The sequence below is a fragment of the Hippichthys cyanospilos genome, chromosome 8, assembly GCF_059441005.1.
Source record: "Hippichthys cyanospilos isolate Australia breed blue-spotted pipefish chromosome 8, RoL_Hcya_1.0, whole genome shotgun sequence".
Taxonomy (NCBI): Eukaryota; Metazoa; Chordata; class Actinopteri; order Syngnathiformes; family Syngnathidae; genus Hippichthys; species Hippichthys cyanospilos.
In genome coordinates this window covers 16,716,953-16,732,660 of record NC_142376.1, presented here as the reverse complement: position 1 = coordinate 16,732,660, position 15,708 = coordinate 16,716,953, and the positions used below count along the sequence as shown (strand labels likewise).

General features: G+C 42.2%; 1 protein-coding gene across 3 annotated transcripts in view; it reads left to right on the top strand.

Moving 5' to 3' along the window:
- map3k4 (mitogen-activated protein kinase kinase kinase 4) overlaps positions 1-15,708 on the top strand; it is a 28,983-nt gene that overhangs the window by 3,069 nt on the left and 10,206 nt on the right. For all 3 annotated transcript variants that reach the window (XM_088421428.1, XM_088421429.1, XM_088421427.1), the window contains exons 2-11: positions 6,702-6,892; positions 6,979-8,396; positions 11,055-11,315; positions 11,696-11,848; positions 11,924-12,081; positions 12,169-12,285; positions 13,556-13,655; positions 13,764-13,847; positions 13,934-14,203; positions 14,272-14,421. In XM_088421428.1, coding sequence (XP_088277554.1) covers positions 6,702-6,892; positions 6,979-8,396; positions 11,055-11,315; positions 11,696-11,848; positions 11,924-12,081; positions 12,169-12,285; positions 13,556-13,655; positions 13,764-13,847; positions 13,934-14,203; positions 14,272-14,421 — 2,902 coding nt within the window. The remainder of the gene's footprint in view (positions 1-6,701; positions 6,893-6,978; positions 8,397-11,054; positions 11,316-11,695; positions 11,849-11,923; positions 12,082-12,168; positions 12,286-13,555; positions 13,656-13,763; positions 13,848-13,933; positions 14,204-14,271; positions 14,422-15,708) is intronic.

Genomic DNA, 15,708 nt, shown 5'->3' with positions numbered 1-15,708 from the left:
GTATACAAAATTTTGTCAAACTCCTTTTTGTTGCGGACAAAATTGTACTTTTTAGTTATGCTTTCCCTCAAAAGGACATTATGACGCGTATAAATTTATGATAATGTTATATCACATGCACAGCACACAACAAATTGATGAATAACTAGAATGTAAACTCTTTTAAACATTATTTTTTTAATTATGTGATGCACATTGAGTTAATCAATGTATGGAAAGTGCAATAAAATACATCTGCCATGCCTTGCCAAAAATTCTGAAAGAAAATTGTTGGTTTAACTCATTTTCAATTTATTGTATAGGTTAACAGAAATTCTTGCAGTAGCTTAACATTAGTGCAAGTGATAACAATTTGCAATGTTGGTGTTATAGCAATTACCCGATTTTCCTTTAGGAGCCACATAAAATGGAGCTGTTCCCTGGCTTTTAAACCACAAATCAAGAAGTCCAACTTTTTTCTTAAGAATCCTATGTGTATGTGTCCGCACTAAACCAAACCTAGTATTCCGTTGAATTCTTTTAATTCCAGCCAAAAATGAAAAATGAAATGTGCTATTCAGTTTCTATTTTCCTATCCTAATGATCAAACAAGAGCTGTCCAATCCGTTTCTGTGTTCATTCCAACAAAAAAGAAACCCCAAAAAGCATCTCTTCTGTAGGGTTCCCATTGATGACCTTCCACGTTAATGGCACATATTGATCTTGTGTTTTTGGAACATGAATTGCACATACAAATCCATGCACGTGACCAAACCCAAAAAACAGGTGAGCCGAGATGTTTATAAGCTGAGTCTTCGGGTACTGTGTTGTCATTTTCAGTTGACAACAAGTGGCAAAAAGACCACGTCCTGAGATGGATAAACCCGGGAGGATTTTACTGTTTGAATCATTTTCCACAAACGCAATATTAATCAAAATAACGTGTTTAGTTTTCACTATCAAATACAGTACTTTTAGAATTGTTTATTTGATTGATTATTTAATCTATCAATGGAATAAGTGGATGCAATTTCATTTGTCATTAAATTTTCAAATGATTATCAAACAATGACATTTTACTTTGTTTTGTTTAGTAAAGAACAACATAACTAAACAACAATTAAGAGGGTTTGATGTTGTACTTACCAAACTTTTAATAACTAATTGAGGGACTGATACGGTCATAATTAACCAAAATAAAAGCAGATGTCTAATTTTGAGTAAACACAAAAAAATAACTACTCACAAAAATCTATAAATTGCTACTGCTGACAGGCTCAAATCAGAAGACATGGACACTTTCAAATAATTGTTGATGAATTTGATAATTGCTTACTTGTCAATTAATAGGTTCATGTTGACAACTTTAGTATTTAGATGAATAGGTGTGTATAGAACATACCATTGTAAAGAATATTATTGTCTTGACTGTCCCTTAACGTTTGCCACCAGTGCATTAAAGTAAGCAAAATAGTAAATATGATCCCATTTATAAAACTTGTTTTGCTTTGTCAATTTCCGTCTGCTCGCATCCTGGAAGGGTATCGAAGGCTCCAGTGTAATTGGTTTTATTTCCATTTCCTGCCTTTGATAACTTGGGGGCTGAAATGAAACGTCGCGAGATGGAGAGTGTGCATGGCCAACAGCGGGTCAGTTATGCCAGTCCTAATTAGGAGAAAGTGTGCTCTTTTCAAACAGGCCAGCTTATCCTCCTTTGCTGCCGCACTCACGCTGTCTCTTTCTCCAAAAAGTCCCTTTTAGTTTGGGCTTTGTGAGCAAGCGTGCTCACTAAACAGCTGTGTGCTATTCAGCGGTGGGCCTCGCGGGCCACGTGTCAGTACTATACAATAGAGTGCCCCTTTCTGCTACAATAGTGTGGAAGGTTGGGTGTCAAAGGTCACCCCCATGCCCCTCCCCTCTGCTGAATGTAGCAGGCCTTGGTATCTGTGCTTCAGTCGCTTTGCAGAAAAGGCTGGTTTTTGTGCTGTTTATTATGCACGCCGTGTTGCTACCCAGGGGCTGCAGCATTCCGCTGGCCTTTATGGGGGGCCCAGTGCACCATCAGATGAGCCATTGAGAGCAGCCAGACACCATCTGCAGTGATCATTTGCTCCCGGCAGCCAGTTGGGCACAGCTTGCAGACAGTAGGCCACACGGGCTCTTGACCCGCTCTGTGACCTCCCCCTATGCAAAAGTATCCTGAAAATGATTTCCAGCGCGTTGGGCCCGGTGAGCAAACAAGACGACTGCTCTGGTGTCGTTGGCGCTGCTGCTGTCATCCTTGAGCTGTTCAGTCATGCTGTTGTGTCTTTTGGGGGCGAAAAGACGGAATAAAACAGTGATCTGGTCCTCTTTTATGTGCATAGAGTGTTTCTGTCCTTCAATAGTATGCAGCTTTGAACATAGAAAAGAAGTCTTCTGAGTTTCTTTTTATTCTCCCGTGCACCTGCTTCCTTTATGTGCATTTCTCTCCTGTGCATTTCTGATAAACGCTTTCTTTGTAACTCCTGACATTACTTGCCCTGCCTTCTTGTGCATGCAGAAAGAAAAGATTGCTGTCATTTCCTGCTCCTGCAGAACAAGCCTCTCCACAGTTTCACAGTCGCACAATGCACTCATAAAGGAGCCAGTGTTCTTCTTGGACGCAAGGCTCGCTGTTATGTCATGCGAGGGGCTGGCTTCAGTATTGATGCTGCGCTTGCAGTTGCAATATTTCATGCAACGTTAGCAGGCTTTGCAGCAGGTGTCTGTCGGCCATATTGTAGTTCCATCGCAGCTCCCAGGGGATCTGGATTGTTATGCATGGCAGATGGGCTGTAGAAGACTGCAAGCAAGTGATTTTCAGATAAAACCCCCCTCTCCTTTCCCCTTAAACACTCACTCAGCGAAAGTGATACAGCACCGCCCCTCTCCACTGTGTCCACAAAAACAGGCACGTGTTGCATGAATGCCATTCAATCCAATGATGGATGAAGGCACACATGGTGGAGCATGCAGGACAGCCAGGTTTAGTTGCCCCCCCCCCCCCCACCCCCGCGCACGCACACACACACACACACACACACACACACACACACACACACACACACACACACACAAGTGAACACACTCCCTATTCTCTTTTTTGTCTTTGCTGGCAGGGCACATGATCCACGCTTCCCCTCCTAATCCTATTAAAAAAAATCTTCAGAAAAGGATCAGGTAACAAAGGTTGAATGCTGTTGTCTAATGGCGTGTTGCCCACCGCCCTTCCCTCTTGAGATGTATTGGTCTAAAGTCATAGCTGTCTGCACTGATTCGCTTCAAGTATGCCGTCATGCTAAGTCCATATCCGAATGTTTGACCGCAGAGGATTGATACCTTCATCACTTGAAAACAAGCGTCTTTTGCAGAAACAAAGTGCCTGGAGTAAGCCTAGACTGGCTTCACTGTTTTTTCAATTGTTAACTGTCACTGCTATTTAAGAAAAATCAAATCAAATACTCACCCCTTGACACAGAACATTGGCGTAGCAATTTTGCTTTTCTCCACTATTCTACTAAAGTAGAACATGCTTTAATAATAAAGTTAATTAATCACTCTTGATGAATAGCCTAAGCTTTGGGTATAGTAAATGATAAGCACTGTGCAGGTTTCTTCATTCTTTAATATAGCCCACTGAGTATTTACACTATGAAAAGTCTTGCATTATTTTTGCATTAATTTAGCCACTTTTTTTCTAAAGTTAGAATTTGTTATGAAAAGGTATATTACGTACACATCTATACATTTGAACCCCTCCCCCATCTACAGGGTGATTGGAAAAGTAACTCCCTGTTTTAAAATTTTTATTAGTTCATATATTGGATGTAGGAATGCACTGAATTTTCAGGCAAAAAAAAATGCTGATACTTGAACAGGCGTAGTCCTTCGTTAATAATGGGATGTACCCCCAGGGGGGGTGTGATGCAATGCCGGGGGTGGGGTATGACCCCACGGAACAAACATGCTTTGCTTTATCTATGCAGTGTAATTGCACCAAGTGGTTGGAGCTTTTAATAATTTTTACATTTCTGTCAATAAGACCCTTACGAGACCCCATGGAGGAATATTTAACAGGAACGAAAAGAAAGGTGGAAGCTCATTGTCAATGTGCTCTTTGAAGGCATTGATGATTATTTCATCTATGTGATTTAGAAAACATCAGCACATTGTTTCAATTTTTTATACTTTCTTCAGGTTAAAATCTTTGAAATATTGATGCTTCTGATTTATTGTCTCAGACCGATTTACATTTATGATTATTATAATTTTTCTGTATCAAATGGTTCAGTTGGTCAAAAAATTTCCTAGTTTAAATAAGGATTGACGTTTTTGTTTTTAATTTTCAGGCACTTTGATGGGTTTAAGACTAACCTGTAACCTGAATAAGCCTTGTAAAAACTAAAGTTAACAATTATTGAAAGTTGATCTGTATTCCTTTTTTCTTACTAATGTTAAAAAGAATACAAATTTAGGCATACGCATACCATTTTTATGGCCAGTGATCTTATTTCTGGTCACCGCAGCGAATGGGGCTTTGCAAAAACCAATAGATAACTGCTGTCCGGCCACAGTTTTAGGCTTTTATTGTTCAAACAAACTAATTATTGTGCAAAGAAAATGAGAGCATTGATTCAATTGCCATACTCTTGAAAATACACATAAAATGAATAAAGAATTATCCTTAATGAATGAATTACAGTGGGCCCCCGTGTTACGAACTTAATCCGTTCAGCGGCTGCGCTCGTAACTTGAACTGCTCGTATGACGGGCACTCCAAACCTATGTTAATTAGTGAATGCGTGCAACGCGCGCAAAAACCTCAGGTAAAAACATCACGACTTTATACACATATTAAAAATGAGTAACATAATCTACTGTACAGTTAAATTAAATAACATATACAAAGGAAAAATGATATTTACCTTTGGTGCGACGTGACTTGAGCTGGGTGGAGGCGGAGGGGAGCAGAGACCAACCCGCAGAGTTTATTTATTTATTTTCTTAAACGGGAACTTTTCTCAAACTAGAACATATCACCGGCGATTTCCTTCTCTTTCATTCATAATAGAAGAAGCCTCTCAATTTTGTTGTCGAGCGAGGTCCGTCCCCCGGCAAGGAAAGTCTTGCCTTTAGAAGATTGCCGAGCGGTTACGGCCATACTCACGAGCAAGGTTAACCATGCGTGCGCCTCCTTATTTTTATCCGTATTTTTTTTTTTTATTATCTTCTGCTTCGTTTCTATTGTCATCATCCTCTTACTTCTTCCTTTACCGCCACTAGCAATTTTAGAAGCCATGTCTAACAGATAAAGTTTGCAAAGTCTTCACAACATTCCTTCCTTCCGTTTTTGACTGGTTTTCTCTCCTTCCTTTCGTCCCGACCAGCTGTGCCATCAAGCTAGATAAAGGCGTTCGGCCAATAGCATATCGGCATTTCTGTGATTGACGTGACGCCGGCCAATAGCATCTCCGTGACTGACTCCGTGACTGACACCGTGACTGAGACAGTGACTGTGACATTGTAAGAGCAATAGCGTTCGACGTGGCCGTGATGAGCGTCGACTTCAAAATTAGTTGACGTAGGAAAGCGAAATTAAATGTACGAACACAGTGGCCGGCATGTCATATTGTTCGTAAGACGGAAGGTTTGTGCGTTAGTGGGGGACAAAAAACTTCGCGGTCCACGCTCGTAAGTCGAAATGTTCGTAAAAGAGGGTGTTCGTAAACCGGGGGCCGACTGTATAAGCATTTCAAAATAGTGAGTTAGCATATACAAATGTAACGCTCCTTTTTTTTGTTTTTTTTAAATCCAGTGTGGGCCTTCCCACCTAGGAATAGAGGGAATGTTGCCTTAATGCAGTATGTTTTTTAGCATCTTACAAATGTGAAAATTTCAGTACCACTCTTTGCTCTGCACAGTATGTTGTGTTTTATATTTCTTTGCTCATACTATAATTTATGTACAAACAGTATTGTCGACTTAGCACAATTGCCCCGAACAGCTGTGCAGCCTCCTTTACTTCATATCTCTTTCCAAGTTCCATTTCCTGGAATAGGGTCCCCGTTACATTTTTCCTCTTTTCCATCATTGGAATAAAGCAAAATGCACTCATGCAGTTAGATAGTTAGACTCATGATGTCGTACATAATGTTTGATTGACCTCTGACTATTTTGATTGAATTCTAAATTATATCGCATCAGGGCCATTAAACTTTGACTCCACACTGCTTCTGTAGGTTTCAACAGTTTAGTCTATGTACTACTGTAGCTCAAGATAGATCTTAGAATTTAAGAGTTTTGTATTCGCTGGCCTGCGAGCATGCATACTGTGCAGGGGGAGAACAGCCAGCCAGACTCCAAAGGTGGCACCACAGGTCAGTTGTCAAGTCTGCTGAGAGCAGCCTTGTGCATCATGTTCACTTTCAGTTTTTGCAACAGTGGCATTGCAAGTGATCTGCGGCACATTCTTGACTGACTGCAAACATTCCAGCACTCTTTGACCTTGACAAGTTTCTGTGGTTCAACATGGTGGAAGTCGCTTTCAAAAAAAGGCCAAATAGCTTCTTTGTTGATCGTGTCGGCCTTCAGGCACCACTGCTTTTTATAAATCTGCCAGCATGAATAGCTCATTGTGGAAAGTTTGACTCTTTTTTTTTTTTTTTCTTGCCTAAACTAAATTGAATCGTAAATGTTAACAGGCAGGGCAACCCTTTGGGAGATGAATCCCGGCAGAACTCTCCGATGGAGGAATCCTGGGATTCACCCAGTGAGGAAGAGGAAAATCTGTATGCTACGTCACCGCCTTTTACCTCCCGTCAGATGAAACGAATGTCCGGCAAGCATCAGAAAAGTAGCCAATCCAGGAGCGGCGGACGTTCTCCCTGCAAGCGTAAGAGAAATTTGGTTTTCGACCATGCGCAGTATTTGTGTCAACGCATGTTCGCTATTTGCTATTGGCTGTTCTGTGTGTTTCAGAGGACCTCAGCTCATCTGTCCAGAAAGAGAGCCCCCGAGCGCCCGACACACCCGAGGAGCACAGCTACAAGCAGGGAAAGAAGCAGAGGGCCACCTTGCGCTCCACAGAAAGAGACAACAAGAAGACATTCGAGGGTTCCTTCATGCTGGATCCGCCGTCCAAATCAGGCCCCTTCAGCGCCCTGAACATGGACCCCAGGAAGCACTACCTGAGCTTGGGCTGCAGCAGTTGCAAACCCCCTGTAGCCATGCCTCACATGGCCCGCACCCACCGCCAGACCTCCCGCACGGACTGTCCCGCCGATCGCCTCAAGTTCTTCGAGACGCTTCGGCTGCTGCTCAAGCTCACGTCCATGTCGTCCAAGCGCAAGGAGAAGGAGCAGCGGGGCCAAGATAACACGGCCTACATGGGCCTCAACAACGAAGTCATCTGGCTGGAGCTGCAGGCGTGGCACGCGCGTCGATCTATCAGCGACCAGGATTTCTTCCTTTTCACAGCTCGCCAGGCCATCCCAGACCTCATCAATGAGGTGCTCCATTTCAAGGTGAACTACGACATCCTGAGACAGGCTCAATGTTCAGGGTCCCCAACAATTCACGCGGACAGCCGGACTATTAGGACTGATCTGGATCTAGACTTGAAGGATAAATGCAAGGATGCAGTCGTGGAGAGTAACCACTGTGGAGTGGATCTCTGGGGCTTTAGTGCTTGCCCCTCCACTGCCATGAATGCGGCAGATCCCCTCGGGTCCAGCGATGACTTCAGGGATCACCTGCAGAGGCAGCGGCTGGCCTTTGAGCAGGTCAAGCATGTTATGGAGCTGCTGGAGTATGTCGAGGCGCTGTACCCCTCCTTACAGGCCTTGCAAAGGGATTACGAGAAGTACGCGGCGCGGGACTTCCAGGGCAGAGTGCAGGCGCTCTGTTTGTGGCTCAACATCACCCAGGACCTTAACCAGAAGCTGCGCATCATGGCCACCGTGCTGGGCCTCCGGGATCTGGCTCGCATCGGCTGGCCCGTCTTTGAGATCCCGTCCCCTCGCTGCTCTCGCGGTAACGAGGAAGACGACAACGAGGAAGAAGAGGAGAATGACTCTACCGCCACGTTCACCGCCGAAAGTGAGGAAGAGGAAACTGCCGGATGTATCTTAGCAGAGGGAGAGCTTTCTCCCACCCTGACTCCCAAATTTGCCCAGCTGTTGTCAGAGGAAGAGTTTCTTCCGACGGCTGCATCTGGGAGTCCAGAGACAGCGGGGGGAGAGGGTGTGTTCTGCCCCACAGCCATATACAGGCCCTTTGTGGATAAAGCACTGAAGCAGATGGGACTGCGCAAACTCATTCTCCGACTACACAAACTGATGGACCGCTCTCTGCAAAGGTCCCGGGCGGCCCTTCTGCGCCACACACCTCCACTGGAAGTGAGTCACTCATCTTCTCATTCATGTTTCATATGCACACAATTAAGAATGAGCCTTCAAAGGGAAATTCCAATGAAACAACAAAAATGATTGAAGAACTGTGAGGTTGGAGCATTTAAACAGAAGAGCAAGGATCTATCAGGGTCCAATTACAGAAATTAGATGAGCCCAGTCTTCGGTGCAACTTAATCATGATGTATCATCACGCATTCACATTTCATATTCCATATGTTATTATTTGAGGATAGGATGAAACACAAGTCCCATGAGATGAGATGTCTTATGACATTGAGTCTATGAGGATGAGACCAGACCCAATTTGGGCAAAAACTACTTAAATAAAATAATATGCGGTATAAATTTTTTAATTTTCAAAGATGTATTTTTTTATTGAGCAGACTCAAAAAAAAAACCTAACAATCTAGTGTGCATTTGTAAACAGAAAAAAAAGAGTGTAGCTTTGGTTACAGGTTAATTTTTCAGCTTCAGTTGAGCGAGTATAACAAAATGCACACAGCTTGTGTTAGCCTTGGTGGTTGACATTTTTTGTTGCAGATTTAAACCATGAGATTTTAGAAAGCTCTTTCCCCATGAATATTTTCCAATGGCACAAGGTAACATCAGGCAGAAGGAACTTCAAAGTAAAAGCATTCCAAAGCATTAATGTCCATTCATTATGATTGATATTATATGATAAGGTTTATTTTGATGCATTGGTTGGTGATGACAACATGTTTTGTTGCCATGAACTGCACAACACACGCGTGCTTTCTCCTATGTTGTCCATTGCATTCGTCGCCCAATTAAGGCTCACACATGTACTTTGTCCTACAAGCGAGCACCTCATTAGATTCTGGAATGAGTTAATCATGAGTTTGTCACTACAATGCACATGCATCGCTTGAGAGCAGTATGATGTTAGCTTTTGAAGAGTTCGTACAGATGATGATACGAAACTGCTTAACAATAACCTCATAACACAAACATTTAAATTATTACAGCTTCTTATCAATACATAAAGAGAAAAATTATTTTCTTCAGCTAACACATTTAAGACCAATTTTTCACGAACATGAAAACATCCAAATCTTATGCCATTTGTAACCCTTTTAAATAATAACTGTTTTTAAAAAAAAACTAAACAAAGTGTAATAGTTGATAAAAAGGTGTGTTTTTATGACCGGTCACAACGCTATAATTACTCATTGTGCAAACACACCAAACCCATTTATTTTAACATACTTTACTAACCTTTTGTTTGGGAACTTTGAGGCTGTCATCTTTCTCTCAAAGCGCAACCACAAAGTAAAACTTATATAGCGCTTTTCTACCTTAAGTACTCAAACCGCTTTACACTAGCTAGTCATTTACCTACTGATGACGCCGCATCAGTAGCAACTGGGGGTTCAGTGTCTTGCTCAAGGACAGTAAGACATGGTCTTGATGGTCGGGGATCGAACCCACGTTCTTTCGGCTGGGAGACGACCACTCCACTTCTGAGCCATGCCGCCCAGCTCTGCTCATCTGACAATATTCTCTAAACATGTGACATTGCACACTTTCCATCTGTACATTGTAGTATTTCAGTTCTTCATTAAAAATGATTGAAAAATCATTTATAGAGCCATAAATAGAATTTTGTTTTCGGTCACTTTTGTCACCGATGTTTTAAAATGGGTTAAAGCTTATTTTTTTGTGTTGTGCAACACTAAACAGACAAATCTTTTCATTTCTCTTTTGGGAGCATTTTCCCTTTTTTCTTTCTTTTTTTTTTTTTGCTGCACAGAGTCTATTTTTGAAATCGTTTTGAACTAAAATGACATTCTGTGAGGTGCATGAAAAGGCCAAGGAAGAACAACTAACCAAAATCTGCCCCTTCCTACACAGCTACCCCATCATGTATGCACTTTATCCTTTAGGTTTCTGGAGGTACAATGACTGGCGAATGAAAGTCTTCACAACCCTGTTCAAATGCCATTTTCCTTTGTGATATAATCAGAGAAGATCCCAAAATAAATCATGTAAAATAATATTTCGATCATAGTGACCTATGACTTAGACAAGTGTGCATGCTATACGTGTGTGCACCCTTCTACCCACCATCTCACACATAGGATGTCAAAATAAATCAGTCACAGAAACCAGCTTTTTTTCTGAGTATCTTAATTGTTTGGGGCAATGAAATAACGGTAGAATATTTTGGCCATAATTTCCAAGTTTGTTGCAAACTTAACACTGTTCATTTCTAGAAGAACACCATGCCTGCATTGAAGCTTGGTGGTGGCAGCATCTTGCTTTGGAGCTGTTTTTTTTTATTTTTAGCTGAAACTGAGGGATTAGGCGAAAGTAAAACAGTTTGATTATAGCAAAAAACCTTGAAGCTTTTGTTAGAAAGTAAAATAAAAATGTCAGGAAATGAAACAGCGTGTGTGCGGACCTCCGTCTAATATGAGTTTACCTTTGTTCAATTCTGAACACTGCCACATTCAAACCTTACTTGCACGCATTAGTGGGGCACATTACTGGAAAAAAATGATCCTCCTTATCCTCCTAACTAACAAACATCAATGAAGACCATGACCTCTTTTCCAAGTTTTTGTCGGAGGTTATCATCTTTTTATGCTTGAGAGGTATTAGCCCATCTTTCCCCTATTACAGTTTGCAGACTTCCCAGACCCCATGCTGTACAACGACTACCTTCCGGAACTGTCCCGCCATGGTTCCTGCAGTGGTTCGACTGACCCAAAATTAGGACCGGACCAGGTGTCCTGGGAGGATCTGCTGGACATGGACCTCCCATCTTTCCGGCCAGCCTTCTTGGTGCTCTGCAGAGTCCTCCTCAATGTCATCCACGAGTGCCTAAAGCTGCGACTGGAGCAGAGACCTGCTGGAGAACCTTCTCTACTCAGCATCAACCAGGCAAGAAGATACTGCCTGAAACCTATATCCATCCATCCACCCAACCCACCCACGCATCCATCCATGTTCTAAACGGTGGTCAGTAAGCAGGCCAGCACTGTATACTGTACAAAATTGGGTGTTTTGCTGCATAGTGGGCTCTATGTCCTGTTGAACAACAAAAAGTGATACTGTATGTCAATTCATTTATGTGAGAGGTTCAGGTGTCCTAATATTTGCGTCCATGTGTTTTATAGTTATTTTTATCCTGATCACAGGCAAATCGATGTAATCAATCATAGTATAAAGTCATTTGTCTCCACTAGATCACACTGATAAAGCATCAGCGCGCTTCATTCTTTTTTTGAAGGTGCTAACATATTTGTGTTTGCGCTTTGCAGTTGGTGCGTGAGTGTAAGGAGGTTCTCAAAGGGGGTCTCCTCATGAAGCAGTATTATCAGTTCATGCTGCGCGGCGTGGTCACTGATTCTCAGGGCTTGCAGACCAACACCAACATTGATGAGTTTGAGGAGGAACTGCACAAGATGCTTGTGGTAAGAACCCCCTCTTCTCCAATTGCATATCTGCATACTGTCAGTGTTCTGAACAGTTTAGCATTTGTATTTCAGGTTTACTTTGAGTACATGCACAGCTGGATCCAGATGTTGCAGCAGCTCCCTCAGGCCTCTCACAGCTTAAAGAACCTACTGGAGAAGGAGTGGCACTTTACCAAAGATATCACCCCCTACATCCGTGGAGGGGAGGCCCAGTCCGGGAAGCTTTTCTGGTTAGGGCCCTTTAGTTGCTCTTCACTGGAACTATTCAAAACATCTTTGACACACGCCTGGCATTGAAGTTATTTTTTTCTTTGAAGTGACATCGCTGGGATGCTACTCAAATCCACTGGAGAGTTTCTCGACGCCGGCCTGCAAAAGAGTGGCAATGAGTTCTGGGAGAGTGCAGATGACAGCACTGCCTCAGATGAGATCAGGTAAGGGCATAAATTATCATCACTGGTCACATTAGGTACATCGGCAACAGTCAAATTGAGATCCATGACAAGATATGCTTCAATAAAAAAAAAAATAAAAAAAATAATAAAGCTAGTTGAAGATTAGATGTTCCTTTGTAATAACATTGTGATAATAAAATTGTCCATGCCTCATCTTTGTTTTAAGGCCAGTGCTTCTCAAATAGTGGGGCGGGCCCCCCTGGGGGCACGTGAGGGGATGCCAAGGGGGGTGCGGATGACCCCAGCGAAAAGGTTTAGTTTTTGTCATGTAAAGTGTAATAACAATAAAATAAGAACTTTCATCTTTTTTTTTCTTAAGGCACTGTGATACACTTATTTTTTTCTGTTTTAGACAGCTTTATCATGTATAAACGCTGTAAAAAATAACAGTTTTGAAAATTTAAATTATATTCCTTTTTTTCTTTTGTTAATGTTAAAAAGGATATAGGCTTTTTTATAGCTAATCATTTTATTGATAGTCAGCGCGTCGAGTAAGAGGGGGGCGCGGAAAGATTTCTCTTTCCGAGGGGAGGCTTTGAAAAATATTATTGAGAAGCACTGCTTTAGGTCAAATTGTCAAAATCCTTATGTTAACTGCCTGCTGCTTCAGCAGCGGTCTGTTGGTGGTTTCAAGGTGTATCATACTGTGGTCACATTCCACATAGGAGGGTGGGAATATGAGCCGTATGCGTCCCTCATGTTGACACGCAGCAGGTCAAGAGATTTATTCCGTTTCAACTCATCTGAACTCAACTATTTTTAGAACTTTATAAAAAGCTGAAACCCAGTGTTGAATATAAATTGATATCAAACATAAGACAGAAGATGAATAGACTAAAGAATTTAAGAAGAAAACCGTCATAAAAAGAGTAACTTTAGAGGCAAGACATTAAGTGTCATCATGAGTGTCATGCTGTTTTCAAAGCTGAATTAAAAAAAAATTGGGGTGGGGTACATCGACAGTGATGGCGATTGACCCGTGAACTGGGAGGCCATTCAATAGGTTGGGAACAGAAACAAAAAATGAATTACTTAAATTTTTACGTCTCATTTAGTTCTTTCGCTCGCTTTCCTTTATTTCCCCTTTGGCACCAGTTCTCATCCTGCTCCAAATATCCTCCTTTGTACAGCCAGCTCTATAGTGGATCACATACTGTATTTTTGCAGGCTGCCATAATGTTGCCAGTTAGTGGTATTCGTAGGACAATTACAAGTAGTCATATATTTTTTGTTTTTCAAATCCTCCAAGGCGATCTGTGATTGAGACCAGTCGGTCACTTAAAGAGCTGTTTCATGAAGCTAGAGAACGAGCTTCCAAGGCACTGGGCTTTGCCAAAATGCTGCGCAAGGTAAGCAAATTATTTATCTCGATTGGGCGGAATTTGCAAATGTGTGATTTACGCTCACTTTTGAGCTGAAGGTGTGTGCAGCTTGCTGAGTAACCATTTTGGCCGCAGGACTTGGAGGTTGCTGCAGATTTTAACATCACTAACGGAGTGACGTCTCTCCTAGAAGCACTGAAGAAAAGAAACTATGTGAAGGTGTGTTTCTGTTCATTTAGCTTCTGGTCACTTCTAATCTGTCACAAGTTGCAAAGGACATTCCTTTCTCATCTTTTGGCTCTCAGGTCCAGATTCCTGGCCTGGAGGAACTGCACGTGTTTGTTCCCTTTAGCTTGCTAGAGCAACGGCCGCTCATCCTGCAGCTACTCAATGCTGCTGCCGGAAAAGAATGTTCCAAAGAGCCTGATGAAATGGCGGAAGATGAGGCCTTCCTGCTTATGAGCAAGCACCGTACGGGGGACTTGAGTATTGATGCGGAATGGGCCCAATGGGATGGAAAGCTACTTAAAGTGGTTCCCACAATGGAAATCGTCGACACTCTGAGAGCTATGAAAGTATGTTGTTGAATTCCAGTCAGCAGTGTCGGTGAGCGTAATTTCATCATCTCGGACTATGTCCTCAGGTTGAGAACATGCTCATGATCGTGATGCAGTCGGCTCACCTAGTGGCTCAGCGGAAGGCCGTCCAGCAGTCCATGGAGGATGTGCTCACGCTCAGCCGCGAGCAAACGTCCAGTCAGCCTCTTATCGCCGGCGCTCTGGAGGAGCTCAAGGTGCTTACGTAACTGTAACCTTTGAAACACACACATATCTGCGCAGGCCTTTGTATCGTGTGGTGCCAGTGCACTCTCAAAATCCTGGGCTTGCTTGAACTATCTTAGATTGAGCACAAATCAAGAATAAGGGTGGGCAAAGTTTTCCAATAGACAAGCAGTGCTCCCGTTTGTCCGCATCCATAGTTTTTGACTGTGAGTCCCTCGGACGCATCGTTTTTTGTCATCAAAATATTAATCACTGCCCATATACTCTTTTACTCAACAAAACTCGACGACTTACAAGTATTTTTGACAATCATGTCCGCCATGTTTTTTTGTTGTCATTGTTGTTGTTTTTAATCTTGAGGAAAAAAACATCTGTCGAGTTTTTGACTGTGAGTCCCTCGGACGCATCGTTTTTTGTCATCAAAATATTAATCACTGCCCATATACTCTTTTACTCAACAAAACTCGACGACTTTCAAGTATTTTTGACAATCATGTCCGCCAAGTTTTTTTGTTGTCATTGTTGTTGTTTTTAATCTTGAGGAAAAAAACATCTGTCGAGGAAAAAAGAACACAGCTTTGTTAAATAAATGCTGCTCATGCCATGAGCTTCACGGCATAAGATAATGATGATCAAGTAGATGACAACTAGATTGTTGTCACAACCAAGTTTCCGACAGTAACTTCAAAATAAAATCATCCCATTTGCTGTTAGTTTCATACGTTACTTGATATCCCATGTTTTATTCAGAAACATTGTCTGGCTTCCTTTACAACCAGCCGCGTCGCCAGACAGGTTTCACTACGGCACATGCTACAGTACTGATCTGCAGTGCTCAGGTAAAAATTTCACCAAAAAACAAATTCACTTCAGAGCCACTGGCACTAAGCAACTTCAAGGAGGCTGGCACGAGCCCTGTCACACTAAAAACTACAAATGTGCTGCCTGCCCTAAGGCATACGTCACTTCCCCCCTTCCTCAAAGGCGACTATAGATTCAAACATGTATGTGCGGTTACTGCTGTCATGGCAGAAGCTGAAAAAAAAACAAATTTATACCTTTTTTTGCCTGAATAGACAAAAAAAGGTTTAAGGAAGATTCTACTCAAAAAGACATTTAAAGAGCAACACTGGCTTGGCTTTCTTTCACTCAATGATGTGAGCTCAAAGATGAAGAGGGATTTCTCACTAACAACACCCTGGTTCTTTTCCTTGTGGAATAGTAGTGCTAATGTTAGCTTTTGAAAATGTGTCTGGTAGCAATAACTAGACATTACACAACAAATTCAAAGGTATGAT